We start from the raw sequence: 24,687 nt of genomic DNA on the forward strand, positions 1-24,687 counted from the left end.
GATGGGGTGCGAGTCTGAATTAAACTATTTCTAGCCACATACGAAGTGCCTGAGGGGGAGGCGGGGGGTCTGGGAAAACCTGGGGGAGTGGAGGCTGAAGAAAGCAGAGGGGGTCTTGATGACCTAGATATGGACTGGGCAAACTGGTAGATGAAACTGGTTAAACTGGCCATTTCCTTCACCCGCTCATGTTTTTAAAATGTACTCGCTTGTGCGTCTGACGCCGTCAATTCCCAGCTGTTCGTGTCCATCCTTTAAAATTAGGAGCGCGCACACACACACACACGCGCGCGCGTGCGCGTGATATAAGAATTCAGCGTATGTAGCCGCACGTGCAGGTATATATGGGCGCATGTGCTTTATACTTACCCTCCCTATGTGCAAACCTAAAAGTCAAAGGAAAAAAAAACTATCTAAAGGCCACAATGTTTTTTCCACTGGATTAAACCAGCGCATTATTTGGCTCAGCTTCCAGGCGCTAATGCTCCCTTTTACCAGGTCCAAAAAAAAAAATGAGAATCTGGAAATGCCAATGCCATGGAAATAAAATTCTTAGCACTGGGCAGGGAAAGTGGCAGGTGGCGTTATTTGCAGTAAGAAGTCATTTGCGCTGCAGGGTAAGGGCCGAGCATTTTACATATGGGAGGAAGGGGAGAGGGCGGGCTTCGTGGTGCCGGAGAATCTTCCTGCTTTATTTTTCATTCTTTGGTTCAGGAGGCTCGGGGGACGCTTCAGGTGCTTTAAAGTCCTTCATTTGTTTGCAGCACACCTTACCCACGGCTACATAATCTGGCCCCAGCACGCCCTAATGGCCCCAGCATCGCATCAGAAGGCTCATCAGAAAATCAGCGGCTGGCCGATTGTCATTCTGTGGCAGTAACAAGCCCGTGCTCTGCCAGCGATGGCCGTTTCAGATTGCAGATTGAATAAATGCAGCTGGACTGGGCAGGCTCTGGAAAAATGCCATCCACCCACCCCCCACCTAAAAAAAAAAGCAAAAAAACAAACTGATGTTAAAGTAGAAACAAAAATGTGACCTGAAGTCATCAAACTTGGCATATTTTTTTTTAATGTGTTTTGGTTAATTCATTCTCCTAGATGTTGAGCGAGAACTCCACGCAGCACCCCATGTGAGTGAGAAGCTAGTCCAGCTCTTCAGGAATACGAGTGAATTCACCTTCCTGGCTACGATACGGCAGAGGGCGTCGATGTCGGGCGTGATATTGTCCATCCGGGAGTTAGAGCACAGGTAAGGAGCAGCTCCCGTGCTGTGGCTCTTCACCCAGGGGTGTATTCAGGAGGTTTGCTTTGGTGTCACCTGGCTCCGACTGCCTTAAGAGCTTCCGAGCAATGCGGGGTCCACGCTGTAGCAAAGGTTCCACTTTAAAAAAAAGAGCTAAAAAGTAATTTTCTGGTGTAGGGAGGTGGCCTTTTTTTCTAGCTGCGCTAGTGTCTGCTGTGCCTGCGTGTAGGCAGAGCGTTTGTGTGAGGGCCTGGAGCATGGCTGCATCCAGGGAACATGGCGTGCAGCCATGCTCCCTGGATGCAGCTAGGAGCTCCGTGCGCACGCTGCTCGCCACGCCGAGAGGAGCTGTTCCCAGGGGTGCGTTTAGGTAAGAGGAGGAAAAACGTCCTCACCGAGGCAAATTTAAAAGCCCTATGTGTGTGCCGAAGCAGGGAGACGTGTGCATAAATCAGGGTGTGCACTGCACGAATTTTAAAAAGCGCACGACTACGCGTGGATCTCCTGGTAAGCGCTCACAAATATTTTTACAAAAAAGGGGGCGGGGATGTGGGCGGGGCCTGGGTGTTCCTAGATTTCTCAATCAAATCTGCACGTAAGTATTTAGGCGCACGCGCGTAACTTTACTTCGGCCATGGATGGCGTGTGAGCCCTGAAACAATAAAAACTCAAGAGCTCAGCGGGGTTTTAAGGGTTGGGGCTAACAGGGTAAAAGGGTGGCTAGTTAAGTGGGGGGAGGGGGGGTTAGGAAATTCTATCCTTTACCTGGATGAACTGGGAATGAGCCGGGCACGTATGTACGCGGCAGAGGTGGCGTTTTCATGCACGCGTCCATATAATATTGCGCCCGCATGTATGCACGTACGGCCTGTTTTATACCATGTGCGCATATATGCTCGTATGTTATAAAATGGCTGCGTCCGTTAGCGCGAGCCGGCATACGCGCGCACATGCGCGGCTGTTTAGATGTTACCGTCCCCGATTTTTTTGCATTTTCAGATCTTTGCGCGTACTTTACCAGCAGGATTCCTCCCACAAAGAAAGCCGGTGCGCGTGGCCGCCTGCGCGCTCCACCCGTGGCGAGCTGCGGACAAACTACTTGCGTGCTTTTCGCTTTAAAAAAAATGTTGTCCCGGTGTGGATAGTGCCGAGAGTTGCCCCCATGCGGTTTTTTGTTTTGTCCATGCAGAACCCCTGGCCTACAGAGTTTGCCTGTGGAGATCTGAGATCTGCAGGCTTTGCAGCCGCAATGTACGTGGGAAGAACGAGGCATGGAGAGCTCGGAATGAAATCCCTGCCCGTCCCAGCCACATTCCCGGTGCCACCCTTTTCCCCAGATAGAAGTGGATGGGGGGCAGTTTTCAAAGAGGGTTATTTTTTTCCCCTCCCATGGTTAACGGAAGTCCCTTTTCCAACATTGCCCCTTTAAATACGAAGTCGTCATTCTGGGGCTGCTGCAAATGCTGGAATTCGATAAGGGACGTGTTTAACCCACATCTTTCAGCTTTTCAGGCATTGTCTGCTCTCCGGCCTCCGAACTGGATGCTTCCAAAGTTTTGGCAAGTTGATGCTTTTCCAAAGGGACTTGCGGGGAGAGCTATACCCTCTGAGGCCGGCAGTGCGGTTCTGTGTCTGCAGCTAGCAGAGAGATTCCTCTTCCAGCCCGACACGGGGATGATGCTTTAGCAGCCTGAGTCCGCCGGTTCTGGTCCCTGTTGGGACACTGTTTTTTGCATACACCAGAAGGTCTTCACCATGGTAGGCTCATGAAACCCCTGGTATCCGAGGTAGTTGCCGTTCTGCATGGGGACGGATGAGGCTTCCTGCACTGCCTCTGGCTGGCTGTTTTGCTCAGCGGCGTTTCCCCTCGTTGCATCATTCTCGTACTTGCTTTAAGTAGCCCAGGAGACGGGGCACTCGGGTAACACGGCTCCCTGTGCTATGGTCTCTCTTTTGCGTATTACATGAGGTGATGTCAACCATCTGTTACCAAAGCAGCTACAGCAGATCTCTCCTCTGTAATCTTAGCAAGGGTGAAAAGAAACAAAAGTCCAGGGTTTGAGCTGCTGTTTGATATTACTTTCTGATTGCCAGCTTTTTGTGCTCCCTGGCTTGCTCTTCTTCCACCAAGTCCCCTGGAACCCTAATCACTTGACGATCTTGAGGGAAGATGGCCCAAATTACTTTCTACTAATGCACTTTGATTTTGTCTGAGGCACCAGCGTTCTGTAATAAGTCCTGGTTACTCTGCGATTGCTCTCACTGACACTCAGTACTTCAGTTTGACTTTGGATAATTACATATTTGTATATATTTTTTTTCCTGAGTTTCATGCTGCAGTTCCTTGATTCTCTGTTTATACATGCTTTTTTTAATAATAATAAAAAACCAAACAAATCCTAAACCTACAATGCCAGGAAAGAAACTACAACCTAGCAGAAATGAATATGACATGTTAAGTTTCTCTTCAGAACATAAGAACATGCCATACTGGGTCAGACCAAGGGTCCACCAAGCCCAGCATCCTGTTTCCAACAGTGGCCCAATCCCTGTTAATTAATAGCAGCTTTATAGACTTCTCCTCCAGGAACTTATCCAAACCTTTTTTTTTTTTTAATCCCAGCTATACTAGCTGCCTTAACCACATCCTCTGGCAATGAATTCCAGAGCTTAATTGAGTGTGTGAGAATTTTCTCAGATTTGTTTTCAATGAGCTACTTGCTAACTTCATGGAATGCCCTCTGGTCCTTCTATTATCTGAGAGAGTAAATAGCCAATTTATATCTCCTATCTCATCCTCCCTCAGCTGTCTTTTCACCAAGCTGAACAGCCCTAACTTCTTCAGCCTTTCCTCATAGGGCAGGCATTCCATGCCCTTTATCATTTTGGTTGCCCTTCTCTACACTTTCTCCAGTGCAGGTATATTTTTTTTGAGATGCGGCGACCAGAATTGTACACAATATTCAAGGTGCGGTCTCACCATGGAGTGATACAGAAGCATTTATGACATTTTCCATTTTATTCACCATTCCTTTCCTAATAATTCCTAACATTGTTTGCTTTTTTGACTGCTGCAGCACACTGAGCCGACTATTTTAAAGTATTATCCACTATGATGCCTAGATCTTTTTCATGGGTGGTAGCTCCTAATATGGACCCTAACATCGTGTAACTACAGCAAGGGTTATTTTTCCCTATATGCATCACCTTGCACTTGTCCACATTAAATTTCATCTGCCATATGGATGCCCAATCTTCCAGTCTCGCAAGGTCCTCTTGCAATTTATCACAATCCGCTTGTGATTTAACTATTCTGAATAATTTTGTGTCATCTGCAAATTTGATCACCTCACTTATAAATATATTAAAAAGCACTGGTCGAAGTACAGATCCCTGAGGCATTAAATTGATCTGTCCATCCCTTTTTCCATTTTACAGTACCACACTGCTGAGTGCAACATTTGCTCCACTGGCCTGAGTTATTCCCCATTTTATGCCAAGTAGCCATGTTCTGTCTCAAGGCAACGCCCGTTCCCCCTGCATCATGGGAAGAGTCACTTTAGTCAGGGAGCTCCGTCCAGGTGTGATGGACTTTTCCTAGTTGTTCTTTCTTGATTGGACACTAATCCTAATTAAGGAAGAAATGCAAGCCGGGCCTCATTTGTGCTCTTAAAAACCAGAAATGTTCTTACTCGGCTGCTGTCCAGTGAATGTAGGGGGATAACCAAAACAGATATTTGTAGGCGCTGTCCATATGCAAGATCAACCACCAAAGAAATCCCGAGGCAGCTCACTACAGTCACACACCGTGAAAGATGGGGACGGAGAAGATGCCTTCTGGCTGAGCGAATCTAATTCCGCATGACGAGAGAGTCAGTGGGACTGACACCGCACTAGGTGGACGGGCCCCATGGCTCGAAGCAGCACCCGTTCTCATCCGCCCGCCCCCCCCCCCCCGATGCGCACGCATCGCCGCTGAATCTTGCCAATTAAGACGGTGCTTTGCATGGGTGCACACCGCCCTGCTCTGCCAATGCAGAGTTTAAATCGGATAATATATTGTATTTGGCTGACCTGTCTGCATGGCGGCAGAACCCAGAGCGGGATCCTTTTTATGAATGGAATCGCCCCCCAGAGGTGATTAATTTATTTGGATCTGAACATGGGTCGGCACAGCCAGTGCCAGGGCTTTGCTTTCAGGCATTCACTAAAACCGTGCAGACCTGTCATGAAACCCCCCCCTTGTGAAAATATAAAGAAAAAGAATTTCTCTGCCCTCTGTGCCTTTTTCTCCCAAGCGAATAGGTGTCAGCACCTCCCCCCAAGCCATCATATATTATTTTCTCTTCATTTGTCTTTAAAATGTTTATGCAAATGTGTTTTAGTCCCTATCATGTATTACTTTTTTTTTAGTTGTGAGTTAGATTTTTTTTTTTCCTTCCTGCCTCTGGCTGCCTTGCACTCATCTCTATAAGCTCCAGACGACATTACAATACTTAATTGCTGCTTAGATAATTTTCTGGCTGTCTGAAGAGCCCGGCTTTGATGGGGGGAAAAAAAATCTGAAACACAGCCTTTTTTTTTTCCTGCCAGCATCAAATCTTGCCTATGACTATCTAATTAGCTCTACATATGTTGCGTTTTCTTGCTTTCGTAACAATCTAAGCAATTTCTGTGTTTTATTTTTTTATTTAAGAACCCCTCCCATGTAGTACAAGAAACCGTGAGAAGCTCTAGCAGGCTGGGCAGCATGAATTTGTGCAGAGTTGGCCCCAGTTCTCTGGTGAGAGAGAAGGCAGTCCAAGGACTCCTGAGAATGACGCATGGTTTCGGCGTTCCAGCACCCTGACTCTCTGGATTTCTGAGAAATTCAGTATTGAAAACTGCGGTTTCCTCCGAGTTATTCTGCAAAGAGGGTGCTGCTGCTGCTCTGGACCCAGCTGGAACTCCTCTGGGTTTTTGTTTTTACCCGGTTGTGGTGCACAGGGAAATCACATCAGCAGAGAGGCTATGAGGAGGGCAGTAAAGGGAAGGAAACGCATCCATTACTCAGGCAGATGTTTCCTCTGTTGCATTAGGCACTTATACTGAAGTTTTATTTGCAGTTGTTTTCGACAAATAGACCACTGGAAGTTTAAAACCGTGTGCATTTCAAAGTAAATGAATTCCTTGTAAATTGACAGTCAGCATGGGGGAAAGAAACCAGTAGTAATAATTTAACCTTCAGGTTCTAGTCCGGGACTGCATGAGGTCCAATTTCAAAAGCCTTTAGTCTATTATCTGGCTAACTCCAATGTTCAGATAACTTACCCCTAGAGAGAGACTCTTTATAAGGCCTTCATAGTATTCAACTATTTATATCACTATAGGAGGGCCAGCTAATAACTCAAGGTGAGGTTTTGGTGGTGGTTTAGGGTTTTGGGGCCAGTTTGACATGCAGAGTGAGACGTACGAACAGCACAGTACACCTCGGTGAAGATTTGACATCATCTGGAGTGAGAAAAGTCTCACAAAGATGAGATTTCTACTATGTTCTCGCACCCTAGCTTGATAGTAACCTGTTACAGAGTCCATCAAGCTAGGGCGACAGAACAGTGCAGAAATCTCATCTTTGTGAGACTTTCCTCACTCCAAATGATGTCAAATCTTCACCGAGGTGTACTGTGCTGTTCTTATGTCTCACTCTGCATGTCAAACTGGCCCCAAAACCCTAAACCACCACCAAAACCTCACCTCGAGTTATTAGCTGGCCCTCCTATAGTGATATAAATAGTTGAATACTGTGAAGGCCTCCCCAGAGGTGCTCTCTCCACTCCTCCTCCCTCCCCAAACCCAGGAAGGTGTAATTATTTTCGGGGTTAAAAACGTGCACTAGCATGCTTTATGCTATTGCCCAGTGCGATATTGCCCCTCATTTTCATTAATCCCTCCCAAATCCGAGGAAGGGGTAAGGGTGAGCAGTTGGGTGTGGATGGGCAGACAAGATAGGCCTTATGGTCTTTTTCTGCTGTTGCGTTTCTATGGGTTTCCTTCTTCCTGCCCGAAGCACCAGCTTGATCCCGAATGCCGATGCAAAACTGTGCTGGTGCTTCGGGCAGGAAGAAGGAAACCCATAGAAACGCAACAGCAGAAAAAGACCATAAGGCCTATCTTGTCTGCCCATCCACACCCAACTGCTCACCCTTACCCCTCCCTCGGACATCCCCTGTGGCCTGCCCCATGCTTTCCTGAATTCAGATGCTGTGTTCGTCTCCACCACCTCCCCCGGGGAGTCTGTTCCATGCATCCACCACCCTCTCCGTAAAGAGATATTTCCTTGGGTTACTCTACCCTCTTTCTCTCTCATCTCATGGTCCCTTGTTGTAGTGCCTCCTTTAATCTTTGGAAGAGGCTCACCCGTGCATGGAAACCTTGGCCCTATTTAAATGACTCTATCATATCTCCACCGTCCTGCCTTTCCCTCAGGGGTGTTCTTTGTAACTCATGACAATCTTTCAAAGCCTTCCTCAGCCAAGTGGCAAGAAAACCCCAACTGTTCTGGGAAATCCTCGGTTTGCCAAACTAATATTGCCTTAGGGAAAAAAAAAATCCTACAATAGCATTTTTTTTTTTTTTTTTGATTTGTTGCTGATTTGGTGTCCAGGAAAGTATGGCTTGAAGTATTTCAACCTTTTCTCCTCGGCACTCTGGAACAAGACACTGTTCCCCTCTATGCACACACACACAAGGACACAGTCTCTAGGGTCTGCCTGCCTGTGCCCATTGAGAAGGGACTGCCTTCCATGTTCCCAGCTATGCCCCCTGACCCATGTTTGCTTGTGAGCCGTCCTTCCCAGTGAAGGAAGTATCCTGATTTGCTGCCAGCGTGCTCTTGGATGCAGGTCTGGGATGCAGAAACCCGACGTCTTCTGCTCCTGAGCGCCGTAGACAGCAGAAGCAGCTCCAGCATGGGGGAGGGAGTCAGGAACGGAGACCCTTGTGCTCCTGAACTGTCTTTAATGCCTATGAGATTTTCCTCGGCCCTTGACCCCAGGATGTTTAGTCACTTTGCGTCGTGCCAAGCCAATGTCTGCCACCGGTGGGAAAACTTGACAGCCACGCGGTGGTGAAACCGAACTGATTTCTTTCTGCTTTTTACACACAGCTACTTTGAACTGGAGAGCAGCGGCCTGAGGGATGAGATTCGGTATCACTACAGATCCAAGGGAAAGTCGAGGACGGAGGTGTTCCCGTACCGGATGGCAGATGGGCAGTGGCACAAGATCGCCCTGTCGGTCAGCGCGTCCCATCTACTGCTCCATGTCGACTGCAACAGGTGAATCATATGGTTTTTTTTTGTCTTTTTTTTTTATGATACATAATAGGATGGCTAAAAATATTATTATTGTGGGAGAACTGATCAATAAAATAAAACTGTACCCTGTGATTATGGAGACGTTGAGAAGAGTGCGCGGCTGATTGCTGCACGCCTGACGGTACCGGAGGACGTCGTGTGATTGCGCTGTTGTTGCTCAGCTGCTGTTTATGCCCGTGGGGGTGCGAGATTGTGGAGCGAGCTTCCCCCATCCCCCGCTATGAGTCTGAAGGTAGCGGAACTCGGAATATTCCTTCCTTTTTAATTAAGGGGGTTTTCAGCTTCTTTTCTAAAGGGGAACACCTGGGCCAGGCAGTTTTTTTGAGGCCTGTGGGCCGGTGCCGTTAATTCTGCGTGGGTTGTTGTCGCTGTCGCTTAACCTTGTCAGCTTTTTTTCTGAAGGACCCCTGGATGGCAGATTGCCAGGACATTGTAATCGTAGACAGGCGCAACCTCTGTAAGCAGAAGAATGCGGTCATTTGTTTTAAATGTAAGGTGGTGCATAGGATGGGCTATAACGGGGGGAGGGGGAGGGGAGGACATTCAGGGCTCATCCTTTTCCCTTGCACGTTAGCTGTAAATGAAGGAAGCGAGGTGCCTGGATGGGTCTGGAAGAAAAATGTGGGACAACAAAAGAGAGGCTGCGGCTGGGTAGTAAAACACGATGTCTCGGTGTGTGCTGGGGGATTGAAATGCCGTTTCTCAACCGATCTGGCTTTCCTCTGAGGTTCCATTTTCTGATGTTCCCAGCTTGCTGTCCCCGCTGATTTACTGCCATAAGCATTTTGTAAATTAGGCAGCAATGTCCAAGAGAGAGAGAAGAAAGCAAGAGGGCACTTAACGACAGCTCGGAGGAGTCGGCCAATGCCCCTTCACCCGGCTAAGGTTATTCACGAGCAGGAAATGGTTTGACCCACGGGTCGCTGTTGCCATTAAGTTGTCGATTGTGGCATTTATTAAAATAAAGTGAAAACAAGAAGTGGACATTTTTTTTTCTTTTTTACTTTTGTTTATTGCAGCAGCCTTATTCCCGGCCTTCTGGTGCTCCATATGAACATAATTAAGCAGTAATGCCCAGTAGAGAAGGCAGCTATGGGTCAGGAAGAGCCCCAGGCACCACTGAAGCCCTTTGTACAGCCTCCCATGAAAATTGCCCATTCTGGAGGCCATTGTAATTTATTATGAGTTTTCTTCTATGTTTTGAAAATAATGTTTGAAAAGCATTAAAGGATTGGGTGGGAAAAGGCTGCCTCTGTATTCTAGAGATATATGTGTGTGTGAGTTGTTATTGGCTCTGCTGTAGACAGTTCCAGTGGCTGTATTGGTTCTGGGACAAAATACCGGATTCTTTCACTAGCAGAAGAATTTGCAAAAAGTACGGTACCAGGAGGAAGGAGCACGTCTCGTATGTGTGGAGGTGATAGTCAGGGTTTGCATGTTGGAAAGAGATGTGACCGGATGGGGAAACGTAAAAGCAAAAACAAAAATCTCTTCAGAAGAGAGGGTGTGATGTGCATGGCGATAAGGTTCAGTATTGTATAAAAAATATTAATCAAAGCATGTTTAGAAAAAACTGACTACATATGTGTTAAGAATCCTTCGAACCAAGATTCTGATAGTCCTTTATGGAAATATTGCAACCTTTTGTATTACAAAATTGTGGAAGAATGTCAAGGTGTGTGGTCTTATGGATTTTCCCTCCAGGAACTTATCCAACCCTTTTTTTAAACCCAGTTACACTAACTGCTGTAACCACATCCCCTGGCAATGAATTCCAGAGCTTAACTATGCGCTGAGTGAAAAAGAAATTTCTTCGATTTGTTTTAAATGAGCTACTTGCTAACTTCACGGAGTGCCCCCTGGTCCTTCTATTATAATACATAATATAATTATAATTATCTGAGAAAGTAAATAACTGATTTACATGAACTTGTTCAAGTCATTTCATGATTTTGCAGACTTCTATCATATGTCCCCCTCAATTGTTTCTTCTCCAAACTGAACAGCCCTACCCTTTCCTCATAGGGCAGCCGTTCCATCTCCCTTATGATTTTGGTCACTCTTCTCTGCACTTTCTCCAGTGCAGCTATATTCTTTTTGAGATGCGATGACCAAAATTGCAAACAGTATTCAGGGTACAGTCTCACCATGGAGCGATACAGATGCATTATGACATCCTCTGTTTTATTTGCCTGTCAATTCTTAATTCCTAACATTCTGTTTGCTTTTTTGATCACCATAGCACACTGAGCCAACAATTTCAATGTGTTATCCACTATGACACCTAGATTTCTTTCCTGGATGATAACTCCTAAGATAGAACCTAACATTGTGTAACTACAGCAAGCGTTATTTTTCCCTATATGCATCACTTTGCACTTGTCCACACATTTCATCTGCCATTTGGAAGCCCGGTCTTACAGGGTCCTCCTGCAATTCATCACAATTCACTTGAGATTTAACAACTCTGCATAATTTTGTGTCATCCACATATTTGATCATCTCACTCATCCGTCCCTCTTTCCAGATCATTTATAAATATATTAAAAAGCAACAATCCAAGTACAGATCCCTGAGGCACTCCACTGTTTTACCTTTTTCCATTGTGAAAACTGACCATTTAATCCTACTCTCTGTTTCCTGTCTTGTAACCAGCTTGCAGTCCACAAAAGGACATCTCCTATCCCATGACTTTTTAGGTTCTTAGAAGCCTCTCATGCGGGACCTTTTGAACGCCTTCTGAAAATCTAAATACACCACATCTACCGGTTCACGTTTGTACACATGTTTATTCACACCTTCAAAAAAATGTAAGAGATTTGTGAGGCAAGACTTCCCTTGGGTAAATCCATATTGGCTGTGTCCTATCAAACATATCTGTCCAAATTTTTTGTGATTTTATTCTTTATAACAGACTCCTGGATTTTTTCCAGCACTGAAGTCAGGCTCACCAGTCTATAGTTTCCCGGATCACCCCTGGATCCCTTTTTAAATATAGGGGTTACATTGGCCATGTTCCAATCTTCAGGTACATCGGATGATTTTAATGATAGGTTACAAATTAATTGAAATAGGTCTGAAATTTCATTTTTAGTTCTTTCAGAACCCTGGGTTGTATACCATCCGGTCCAGGTGATTTACTATTCTTCAGTTTGTCAATCAGGCCTACCACATCTTCCAGGTTCACTGTGATTTAGTTCAGTTGATCTGAATAATTACCCATGAAAACCTTCTCCGGAATGGCTATTTTTCCAACATCCTCTTCAGTAAATACTGAAGCAAAGAAATTGTTTAATCTTTCCATGATGGCTTTATCTTCTGTAAGTGCCCCTTTAACCCCTTGATCATATAACGGTCCAACTGACTCCCTCGCAGGCTTTCTGCTTTGGATATATTTAATAATGTTTTTATTGTGAGATTTTGCCTCTATGGCCAACTTCTTTTCAAACTCTCTCTTAGCCTGTCTTATCAATGTCTTACATTTAACTTGCCAATGTTTATGCTTTATCCTATTTTCTTCTGTTGGATCCTTCTTCCAATTTCTGAATGAAGATCTTTTGGGTAAAATAGCCTCTTTCACCTCACCTTTTAATCATGCTGGTAATGTTGCGGTCCTGCCCGCAAGGAGCACGGGCAGGCTCCTTACCTTACGTGGCCAGTCGGGCCGCTGACGACTTCTCTTTCGCGGCGGACCTGCTGCCGTCACCGGGCTCCTCCCCGGCTGCCTCCGGTCCTGCGCGGCAGGGTCGGGCTGCCGGGAGCTCTCCAGTGCGGCTGGAACCTCCGCTGCCGGGCTGTTCCCCGATGCTCTGCATGGCTCCCGGGGTCTTCGGCTGGCAGGGAGGCCGTCCCTGCTGGTGCCTGCAGCCACCTTCAGCTCTCTGTTCTCACTGCAGCCAGCCCTTCTTCTCTTCAGTCTTCACGGCTGGGAGCCGCTCCTGCAGCCTGCCACCTCTCCAACTTCAGGGCAGGGCTGCTCCGCTGCCTGCCTGGCTTCCTTGGGCCTTCCACTTGGCGGAGGACGCCACCAGCTTCCAGCTCTCTTCTCTCCAGCTTCCATAGGTGTGGGCGCACGCCTCTCTCCTCCTTTTCAAGGGCCAGCCAGGTGTGGCCCTCTGCTGAACCCTCCCTGAGCGTTGCCCTCTTCAGCCCTACAAAAGGGCTCAGCGTCCATTCCAGCTTTGCCTTCGCATGGAGTTGGTCACTCCTGCTCTCCTTTGCTTCAGGAGTCGTCCTTGTTCCACCACTTCTTCAAGGTCCTGTGTTTCCTGTTCTTCGTTGGAGCTCTTTGTCTTGTCCAGATGTCCGCCTGTTGTTCGCGTTCCTAGTCTAAGGTCTATTTCCTGATCCAGTATCCGTGTTCCAGTCCAAATGTTGTTTCTCCTGATCCTGTTGTCCGTGTTCCTCTTCAGTTGTCCTGAACCCCTAGCAAGCCATGTCGTGGTCCGCGACCAGCCCCACGGGTGGGCTGAGTAGGGCGCTTCATGATGCCAGCCTTGTACCTCGTTCCTGAATCTTCTGAAAGCCTGGTACCCCGTGGCAAGCCATGTTGTGGTCCACGACCAGCCCCACGGGCGGGCTGAGTAGGGCGCTTCATGATGCAAGCCATGTACCTCATTCCTGAGTCTTCTGAAAGCCTAGTACCTCGTTCCTGAGTCTACGTTTGTGCCTGAGTCTATGTCTGTGCATCCAAGTACCTCGTCCCTGAAGTCTCGTTTGAAGCTCCATGTTCCGGTCTTCGCTGCCCTGGCCTCCATCCGGCCTGCCGTTTCTTGCCGTACCCTGTGGCAGGTCCGAAAGGGCTTGGAACGGTCGGAGGACTGTTCATAAGACCACCATTGTGTTGCTGGTCTTCCGAAGCATGCAGGTCCGGAGGAGGGTCAGTATCTCATTCATCCATCATCTGTCCAGCCTCGCTCCTGTCCTGCCCATGCTCGGGCATGCCTCGCCTACCGTGGCACCTCTTCAGAGTTCCTCTGGGGTCGAGCCGTGGCCCAAGAACACACATCTCTTGGGAAGTGGGTTCGCTCTCCTAGCGCTCCCCAACAGGTAATCATTTTGCCTTCCTTCCACCTTTCTTAATGCATGGAATACATCTGGTCTGTGCTTCTAGGATGGTATTTTTTAACTATCATTTTATCAAAGCTTCCCTTTTGAAAGTTTAGCGCTAGAGCTGTGGATTTACTTACTGTCCCCCTTCCTATCATTAATTCAAATTTGATCATATTATGATCACTATTGCCAAGCGGCCCCACCACTGTTACTTCTCTCACCAAATCCTGTGCTCTACTGAGATTTAGATCTAAAATTGCTCCCTCTCTCATTTGGTTTCTGAACCAATTGCTCATAAAACTGTCACTTATTCCATTCAGGAGCTTTATCTCTCTAGCATGCCCTGATGGGGTAGTTGAAATCTCCCATTATTACTGCACTACAGATTGGTTAACTTCCCTAATTTCTCTTAGCATTTCACTGTCTGTCTCACCATTTTGGCCAGGTGGACGTAGTATACTCCTATCACTATACTCTCTCAACACACAAAGGATTTCTCCCAATAAAGATTTAATTGTGCAATTATTCTCATGCAGGATCTTTATCCTGTTGGACTCTGTGCCATCCTGTTCATAAAGCACCACCCTGTCACCAAGATGCTCCTCTCTGTCATTGCAATATAATTTATACCCCTGTCTGGTTATCCTCTTTCCACCATGTCTGAGATGCTAATTGTCATCATTCTCTGCTATAATTCTCCCATCTTACTTCTTAGACTTCTGGCATTAGCATACAAACATTTCAAAGTGTGTTTTTTGTTTGTATTTACATTCTGCTTTTCAGTTGGAATCGTTTAGCTCTGATACGCTTTTAATTATAGGCACTTGGATTACTTTTCTTATTAATGGAACCTCTCTGTTGGGATGCCCCATCTCTAATGCTTCATTAGTATCCTTTGAAGATACTTCCCTCCGAACCATGCACTGCTGAGAGACTGTCAGCTTTCCTTTTGTTCTAGTTTAAAAGCTGCTCTATCTCCTTTTTAAAGGTTAAGGCTAACAGAAAGACTCTCCCTTTCCCAAAAGGTTCCCCAGTTCCTTAGAAAACTGAATCCCTCTTCCCTCACCATCGTCTCATTCTCGCATTGAGACTCTGGAGCTCTGCCTGCTTCTGGTGACCTCTGCGCGTGGAACAGGGAGCATTTCAGAGAATGCTACCCTGGAGGTTCGGGATTTCAACTCTCTACCTAAGAGCCTAAATTTAGCTTCCAGTACCACCTCCCACATTTTCCTATGTCGTTGGTGCCCACATAAGAACATAAGAAAATGCCATACTGGGTCAGACCAAGGGTCCATCAAGCCCAGCATCCTGTTTCCAACAGTGGCCAATCCAGGCCATAAGAACCTGGCAAGTACCCAAAAACTAAGTCTATTCCATGTTACCATTGCTAATGGCAGTGGCTATTCTCTAAGTGAACTTAATAGCAGGTAATGGACTTCTCCTCTTAGAACTTATCCAATCCTTTTTTAAACACAGCTATACTAACTGCACTAACCACATCCTCTGGCAACAAATTCCAACGCTTTTTTACTCAACGCATTAATTGTGCGTTGAGTAAAAAAGAACTTTCTCCAATTAGTTTTAAATGTGCCCCATGCTAACTTCATGGAGTGCCCCCTAGTCTTTCTACTATCCGAAAGAGTAAATAACCGATTCACATCTACCCGTTCTAGACCTCTCATGATTTTAAACACCTCTATCATATCCCCCCTCAGTCGTCTCTTCTCCAAGCTGAAAAGTCCTAACCTCTTTAGTCTTTCCTCATAGGGGAGTTGTTCCATTCCCCTTATCATTTTGGTAGCCCTTCTCTGTACCTTCTCCCTCGCAATTATATCTTTTTTGAGATGCGGCGACCAGAATTGTACACAGTATTCAAGGTGCGGTCTCACCATGGAGCGATAGAGGCATTATGACATTTTCCGTTTTATTCACCATTCCCTTTCTAATAATTCCCAACATTCTGTTTGCTTTTTTGACTGCCGCAGCACACTGTACCGATGATTTCAATGTACCATGACAGCTGGCTCCTCCTCAGCACTGTGTTTAAAATCTTATCTAGGTGACGTGTGAGGTCCGCCACCTTCGCATCAGGTAGGCATGTTACTAGGCGATCCTCACGCCCACCAGCTATCCAGCTGTCTACATTCCTAATAATCAAATCACCAACTATGATGGCTGACCTAACCCTTCCCTCCTGGGCAGTAGGCCTTGGGGAGATATCCTCAGTGCAAAAGGACAATGCATCACCTGGAGAGCAGGTCCTTGCTACAGGATCCTTTCCTGCTGCACCAGGTTGATGTACTCCAATCATGAGACCTTTCTCCTCCAAGGCAGCAACAGGGCTGCCAGACTGGAGTTGGGAATTTGCTACTATTTTTATTTATTTTTTATTTATTTAGCATTTTTCTATACCGACCTTCATGGTTAAATACCATATCAAATCGGTTTACATCGAACGGTTTACTATTTCCCTGAAGGTCCTCCCATCTATAGACCTCTCTGTCTGCCTCAGCTCCTTCAGGTCTGCCACTCTAGCCTCCAGAGATCAGACTCATTCTCTGAGAGACAGGAGCTCTTTGTATCAGATGCACCCGTACAGTTTCTCACCAGTGAGTAAAAAATCATACATGTGACACTCGATGCAAAAGACTGGGAGGCCCTTCTCTTGCTGCTGGACTGCTGCTTTCATCTTAAATTTATTCAGTTCCTAGTTAAGTTTTAGGTTGCTATGGGTGTAGGATTGCGTACAATTAGGGTCCTTTAAATGTATTAATGTATTCATTATATATCTGGTAGCGACCTACAAGGGAACGATCAAACTCTTGATAAGGTGTGGGAAATTTCTGAGTTTAAGTTAAAAGGTTGAGTTTTTTTTTTTAGTGTGAAAGTGACACCTGCCTATACATTAAAGGATGAGCTAGGGGTGGGTGGGAGAGGGGTGGGAGGGGTGGGAAATAGAAACACACAAACTCCTGTTTGTTGCTTGCCTTTCTGACTATCTATTTAAAACAAAACACACCATCACAGTAAATAATATACCCCAACAGTTTAATCCTCCCCAATACTTTTTTAAGTTTTAAAAATTTCTCCAAGCAGTACTTACTAATTCCTTTCAGCCACTAGCAAGGTGATCCTCTCCTCTCGGTGCTCCCACAGATATTTTTATAAGAGGCTATTTTTTGTTGGTCTGTTTCTAATGAACCAAAAATGGCCTCATTTGTCCCATTTTACCAATTGGGACGAATGCCCTTTCCATCATAATCATAAGCTGATGGTCAATTTTTGGTGCTGGAGTGGCCAGAACTCTACTTTTTATTTTTAGTTTTGTACATTTCTAGACATAGAGGTCATTTCGGGAATCAGGAAAATAAAGTGGCTCATTTGAGCTGGGCTGATCCCCCCCCTAAATTTAGGTGCCTAGTTTCACCAGGCATCTAAATTTAGGAAGCCAAAAAACAAGTGTGTGTATGTGCGAGTGGGGGTGGGGGGGGGGGGTCAGGGGATGTAAGTTAGGCATCTAATGCAAATTTTCAGCACTAGGTGCTTTAGTTAGGGGCCCAAATTTAGGGAAATGAATAGAAGGCTTAATCCTATGTGGCCAAGTTTTGGCTACCTTAATTTAGAGGACTTTTAGCTGAACTCTAAGGCATCCAAGTTCAGCTGAAAAATCTCTTCAATTTAGGGGAATAAAATTTGATCACCAGAATGAAGTGTGAAACCTTTTAATTAACCCAGTAGTGTTGTGGTAATGCTGTTTTTGTTTATGCAGTGCTGGCCCTGGTGTGTCTAAGCATTCTGTGATTGCCATGGCAACCCATGTCCCGGCTCCACTGAATATTCATTTTGTCATTGCCTGTGTAGTAGTAGTTGTCTGTCTGCTGATCCACTATGCTTTCCGTGCACAAAAAGCCAACATCTGATTAAATGTTTCTCCTGACCTTCTGTGCCAATGATGACTAAAGCAAACACAATCAGAGGGCCGATGCACTAAAGCCTTGTGTGCATGCTAAGGCTGTTTGGCAAGCCATGGACAAAGTGTGTAACTTTCAAATGTCCAAAGGGACTTTGACCTGCAGATGTTGCATCATTTCTCAGAGGCAAATTGCCCTGGGAAAAAAATCCCCGCAAAGATTGGCACATAAGAACATAAGAAATTGCCATGCTGGGTCAGACTAAGGGTCCATCAAGCCCAGCATCCTGTTTCCAACAGAGGCCAAACCAGATCACAAGAACCTGGCAATTACCCAAACACTAAGAAGATCCCATGCTACTGATGCAATTAATAGCAGTGGCTATTCCCTAAGTAAATTTGATTAATAGCCGTTAATGGACTTCTCCTCCAAGAACTTATTCAAACCTTTTTTGAACCCAGCTACACTAACTGCACTAACCACATCCTCTGGCAACAAATTCCAGAGCTTTATTGTGTGTTGAGTGAAAGAATTTTCTCCGATTAGTCTTAAATGTGCTACTTGCTAACTTCATGGAATACCCCCTAGTCCTTCTATTATTCGAAAGTGTAAATAACCGATTCACATTTACTCGTTCAAGACCTCCCGTGATCTTAAAGACCTCTATCATTTCCCCCCTAGGCTGTCTCTTCTCCAAGCTGAACAGCCCTAACCTCTTCAGCCTTTCCTCATAGGGGAGCTGTTCCATCCCCTTTATCATCTTGGTTGCCCTTCTCTGTATCTTCTCCATCGCAACTATATCTTTTTTGAGATGCGGCGACCAGAATTGTACACAGTATTCAAGGTGCTTTATCTGCAGGTACTTTTTCCATTTCAAACACCACAAGTAGTTTTGAAAATAAAAGCAGCTAAGCGCGATGTTGCCTTCCTGCTTTGTTGTTGCCCCTAGGGATGCTTCCACTCCGTGCGGGTACTTTTGCTTGTGGAAAGGGTGAGCATTTTTACCCGTGTAAACAGTTTTTGAAAATTGCCCTCTGAAAGTTTAGCATACATAAGTAACCCGGTCCTGACTGACATTAGCAGGTATGCGCCAACATTAGTACACACCTGTATGCAAATTAGTTTGCATTGGATGCAAATAATGCTTTATTAGGTGTGAATGAAAGAGTATGGTATATTGTCTTCAATGCACTATTTCACGTGTGACTATTAAGGCTAAACATTTAAAACCTGACTTGGACCAGGTGTTAACTTTGTAGAATGCACTGTACATCCCAAAATTCTCCATGCTAACTAGCACAGAGGTGTAATGTCCTCAAACCACCTAAAAAAGATTGGAGCCCTCCGATAAGCCTTGGATCTGTTGTTCAAGACACAGCCTCCTCCAATACCACTGTGGACAGCCTCATGCCTCTTTAATGCTCCAGAGATTAACCTCCCTACCCACTTCACCCCTCTCTGGAATGAATTATTATCATTCTGGAGGGTCCTAATGCTCACAGCAGGCAGGAGGGACCAGTGCCTCATGGAACCCACTGTCCACCACTATCACATGGTCATAAGAACATGCCATACTGGGTCAGACCAAGGGTCCATCAAGCCCAGCATCCTGTTTCCAACAGATGCGGTGACCAAAACTGTACACAGTATTCAAGATGCGGTCTCACCATGGAGCGATACAGAGGCATTATGACATTTTCCGTTTTATTCACCATTCCCTTTCTAATAATTCCCAACATTCTGTTTGCTTTTTTGACTGCCGCAGCACACTGAACCGACGTTTTCAATGTGTTATCCACTATGACGCCTAGATCTCTTTCTTGGGTTGTAGCACCTAATATGGAACCTAACATTGTGTAACTATAGCATGGGTTATTTTTCCCTATATGCATCACCTTGCACTTATCCACATTAAATTTCATCTGCCATTTGGATGCTCAATTTTCCAGTCTCACAAGGTTTTCCTGCAATTTATCACAATCTGCTTGTGATTTAACTACTCTGAACAATTTTGTATCATCTGCAAATTTGATAATCGCACTCATCGTATTTCTTTCCAGATCATTTATAAATATATTGAAAAGTAAGGGTCCCAATACAGATCCCTGAGGCACTCCACTGTCCACTCCCTCCCACTGAGAAAATTGTCCATTTAATCCTACTGTCTGTTTCCTGTCTTTTAGCCAGTTTGTAATCCACAAAAGGACATCGCCACCTATCCCATGACTTTTTACTTTTCCTAGAAGCCTCTCATGAGGGACTTTGTCAAACGCCTTCTGAAAATCCAAGTATACTATATCTACCGGTTCACCTTTATCCACATGTTTATTAACTCCTTCAAAAAAGTGAAGCAGATTTGTGAGGCAAGACTTGCCTTGGGTAAAGCCATGCTGACTTTGTTCCATTAAACCATGTCTTTCTATATGTTCTGTGATTTTGATGTTTAGAACACTTTCCACTATTTTTCCTGGCACTGAAGTCAGGCTAACCGGTCTGTAGTTTCCCGGATCGCCCCTGGAGCCCTTTTTAAACATTGGGGTTACATTAGCTATCCTCCAGTCTTCAGGTACAATGGATGATTTTAATGATAGGTTACAAATTTTTACTACTGAAAAATTACCCACAGAGGAAGCAGGCATAGATCTCTGTTAATTTTTCACTGGGCAATAATCCAAGAAAAAGTACTTGTGTACACTTGCTTGGATTAGGGTGTAGGCCCCAGCAGAGATAAAAAGAACCCTAAAAGTTTACTGACATGCACACCAAAACATAGGCCCCTAACTGTGTGTGCGTGTGTATGTGTGTGTGTGCGTGTGCACAGTAGGGACAGCTTGTTAGGAGTCAGAGTTGGCCGTCCAGGAGAGAGAGAGAGAGAGAGTGAGTGAGTGAGGAAATATTACTCCTAAGCTATGGGGGAAGGGAGGTCATGAGAAAAGTGGCATTTCAAATCTGGACTGTTTTGCATCTGATTTCACATTTCAGACATGGCCTTGTCAGTGATTTCTGAGGAGTTGTACGTTTGCTGTAATTGAGCAAATTAAGTCACGGAGGAAGGAAATTGCGCGTTGGTCGATAGCCCTTTTGCTTTCTGCTTTCTATTGAAATCTGCAGTGCTCTAGTCATTAAATAGAGCCTAACATAATGCCAGAGACTTACAAGTACTAAAATACCCATTTCTCTGAATAATCTGACCCATATATTACACTCCAAGAGGGTTTTTTTCTCACTCATGATTAAGTGGTGAGCAAGAGAGGTCATTACATTGAAGAAAATACTTTGCATCATACTTTGCCTAGGCAGAGGTCTATATTCAGACTCAGTCCGCATTGCAAAATTAGCCGGATTAATTTATCTGGCAAACTTTGGAGACGTATTCAACAGTGCAGCCCCAGTATTGAATATAGCCGGCCATCTTACTGGGTCATTTATCAAAATGCGTTAGGACATTATCGCGGGCATTAGGGCCCTAATGCATGCGTTATTTTTCGCATTGCGAATGCTTAAACAAATTTTGAAAATGTAGTCAAAGTGGAGGAGTTTGGGTGGGGTTTATGAAAATGAGGGGTGTTGAACATTGCGTGCGATAGCGTAATGCATGTTATCATATGTTTTAATGCTGGAAATATCTACACTTTTTTTTTTCATTGCGTTAAGCTATGCGATATGCCCGAACTAGAGAGAGAGACAGAGAGCCTCTGGGGTGGCACACATTTGTCATCTATTTATTCCACTGTAGGAAGGTCAACTAGTAACTTGAGGTGAGGTGTGTTTGTTTTTTTTTTTTGCTGGTCCAGAGTTTGGGGGCCAGTTTTACATGTACAGTCAGAGGTATGAATAGCACAGTAAACATCAGTGAACATTTGATGTGATTTGGAATGAGGAAAGGTACACAGAGATGAGATTTCTACAATGTGATAGCACTCTCTACCCTAGGTGCTATCAAGCTAGGGTGAGAGTACATTGTAGAAATCTCATCTCTGTGTACGTTTCCTCATTCCAAATTACATTATATGTTCACTGATGTGAGGTGTGCTGTTTGTACCTCTGACTGTGCATACAAAACTGGCCCCCAAACTCTAGTCTACCACCAAAACCTTGAGTTTCTAAATTATCCTCCTATAGTGGTATATATAGATGACAATTGTGTGCCACCCCAGAGGCGCACTCTCTCTCTCTCCCCTCTCTCTCTCTCCCTCCCCTCAAAATTTATTGCAAATTCTGTTTCAGCCATATCGCAAAAAGGTGTAGTTATTTCCAGTGTTAAAAGTATGCGATAACATAATGTTGCGTGACATGATAAATAACACATGAGTTATCACGGGCATTAGAACTCTAATGCCCGCTATAACGCATTTTGATGATTGACCTGTTAACTGGCTAACTCAACTCCTTCTGGACTGCCTCTAATGTATCCGGCTAAATGCTACCACCTAACTATTAGCTGGCTAAAATTTAGCAAGATAAAGCTGATAAAACCCGGTAAGCCATTTAGATGGATAAATATTATGTTATGTCTAAATGGCTTTTGAATATGGACCTTACAATGTTTAGCTTTTTTGCTCTTGTATTGAAAATGTTCTGCTAACATGCCCTCTTACAAACACAGAGTTTTGCATGTTAAAGGAGTCCCTGAATCAAGATCTGCAATGCTTTTCAAAGCTCAGCCTTACAAAGGATTCCAGTGGGCTATATTTCATCTTATTTATTTATTTTATTTATTCATTCTTAATTGCTTAGGAAAACCCTGAGTAAGCAGTTAAAATCAGGATAAAATAGATTTGCATACAAAAATCACACAATGAAAATAAAACCACATTATATCAGCAATAATAAAATAAATAAAAATCTAAAAATATACCATATTCTGAACTTTCATGGATAGAGCCACATTTTCATCTTTTTTCCAGAAGAGCAAATAATTTAACTTCATCTTTAACTCGTTTGCTGAATTCCACTGATCAGGTCCCACAATGGAAAAGAGATGCTTCCTAATTGCACATTTTGACACCTTTTTTACTGTTGGAATTCTAAGAAAATTTCTAATGCTTAGCGAAGGCCCCTCCTTGGTTTATAATGCTCCATCAAGTGCTGTAAATACTTTGCCTCCCCCCATCCTCTCAATACTTTATACATTAAGCACATTTTAAATTGTGCTCTTTGCTGGACTGGGAGCCAATGCAGCTGCTTCAATAAAGGAGCGGCCCTTAACATCCGAGGACAACCATAAATCAACCTTGCTGCCATATTGTGCATAACCTGTAGCCTGTGGGATACTTTTTGGTTGCAACCTTACCAACAACCCATTACAATAATCAATCTGAGGCAAAACAAAAGCCTGTACAGCCACCCAAAATACAGCTAAGAGCACTTGAAGTCTTCTCAACAACCTAAGCTTAAAAAAGATCTGTTGAACTACCATCGAGAGATAAGATTCAGAATCCCAGTGATCACCTCAAATCACCTCCAAGTTCTTTACCGTAGGGCTTATTCCAAACTCCACCCCTTCTAGTCTCGATATCAATGATCTTTGTACCACTTCCTCTTTCCCATTATATGCAACCACTCCGTTCTCCCAATATTCAACACTAAGCACTTTTTATAAAACCACTTAGAAAGCAAGCCCAAGTTCTCATTAATTCTCCTCATAGCCTCCTCGAGATTTCATCCTGCCGGGAAAATCAATTGCACGTCGTCCGCATAGAGAAATCCCCTGGGTCCCAGGAATTTTGGAGTTAAGCAAAAGCTCTGGTGGACAAGTGCATTTGATAGGAAAATTGGTTTGGAAGGGACATCAAGAAGTTTTTGAAGTCTAGTGGCTCTTGAGATTTTCTTTGAGATGTTCTAAGAGGTCTGGTTTTCAAGGTAACCCAAAATATTTAAAGCAATTCAATTGGCAGACCAAAACATGTGCAAATATATTCCATTAACATTTGTTTTTGGAAGACCTAAGGACTGCATGTGAGAAGCACTCATTCTAGTCTAGGCAGAATCCACTGTACCTATATTATCATGGGCTATTTTCTAACCTGCTGTTAAAATCCTTCAATGTTCTTCATGTTTTAGGAAAACAATTCCGGTCTTTTCTTGTAAGGAAATTTGGAGAAAGGCTGCTGAGAAAGTGTGTGGAAGAGAGAGAACATTAGAGATTTTTTGCCAGGGCATGCATCATAGGCAAGAGCTACAGTCACAGTTATGTGCTTGTTATGAAATGGTTTCATCCCAGCTGGAAGCAGAGAGGCAGAGCATGCATGTTCTATCTCTGTCTCTGCAGCATACCAAAGACCATAAGGACAGAGAGAGAGAGAGAGAGAGAGAGCAGAACTGGCCCAGGGTTGCACTGGTTGTGATCTAGGACACCTAGCACCTGAACAAGAAGGCCTAGTGGGCATCCAGGAGGCAGAAAGAAATAGTGACAGCTCAGCAGAGAGTCAGCAGACATGCTTTGTCCAGTTATCTATCTGTTTTAAATGAATGGGTTTTAGTATTGGAGTTGTTAATTGTATAGTTTTGTTTGTAGAATATGTTCACTGTTTTTTATGTATTAATTGTCTAATGTACGATGGTCTCTGTTGTATTAATTGTAAACCGCTTTGAAAAGGGTTGCAAGGAGAGAAACTAAACTTGAATAACTACTGGTGTGAAAATTTGGTTAATCAATCCCACAGGTTAGATTCATCCTGAGACATGTCAGGTCAGACTGAGTCTTGGTTCGCATAATTGGAATCAAAGCAAACTCTTTTGGATTGTAGATAACCTGAAATTACTTTGATTCCCAATTCAGACTTTGCTATATGAGTTCGGTCAATGTTTGTTCATCCATTCGTCTGTTTAGTGAGTTGGTATATTAACCAAAAATCAGTTTTGATGGGTGTGTGATAGGAATATTTTATTGGGCCGTTTTTAGTAATACAACCCTTAGCTCAGGAGAGCATGGCTTGGGAAGAGGGATCAGGTCTGAGCTGCTGCAATGGAGACCCAGAATTCAGTCAATATCTTGCTAAAAAAAAATGTTTTTAATGTTCTCTAAGCTTTTAGTTTTTTCTAGACTCTTAATTTCGGTGCCAGGGCTATCGGCTTGAAAAGGTCAGGATACTCACAAAAAAATAAAGCAAAGCAACAAAATAGAA

The 24,687-nt window shown here is 44.5% G+C and overlaps 1 protein-coding gene across 6 annotated transcripts in view; it reads left to right on the forward strand.

Annotated features, from left to right (window-relative positions):
- NELL1 (neural EGFL like 1) overlaps positions 1–24,687 on the forward strand; it is a 387,142-nt gene that overhangs the window by 48,761 nt on the left and 313,694 nt on the right. For all 6 annotated transcript variants that reach the window (XM_029582536.1, XM_029582539.1, XM_029582538.1 and 3 more), the window contains exons 3-4: positions 1,099–1,249; positions 8,388–8,558. In XM_029582536.1, coding sequence (XP_029438396.1) covers positions 1,099–1,249; positions 8,388–8,558 — 322 coding nt within the window. The remainder of the gene's footprint in view (positions 1–1,098; positions 1,250–8,387; positions 8,559–24,687) is intronic.

Source organism: Rhinatrema bivittatum, chromosome 17, assembly GCF_901001135.1.
Source record: "Rhinatrema bivittatum chromosome 17, aRhiBiv1.1, whole genome shotgun sequence".
In the NCBI taxonomy this organism is placed as follows: domain Eukaryota; kingdom Metazoa; phylum Chordata; class Amphibia; order Gymnophiona; family Rhinatrematidae; genus Rhinatrema; species Rhinatrema bivittatum.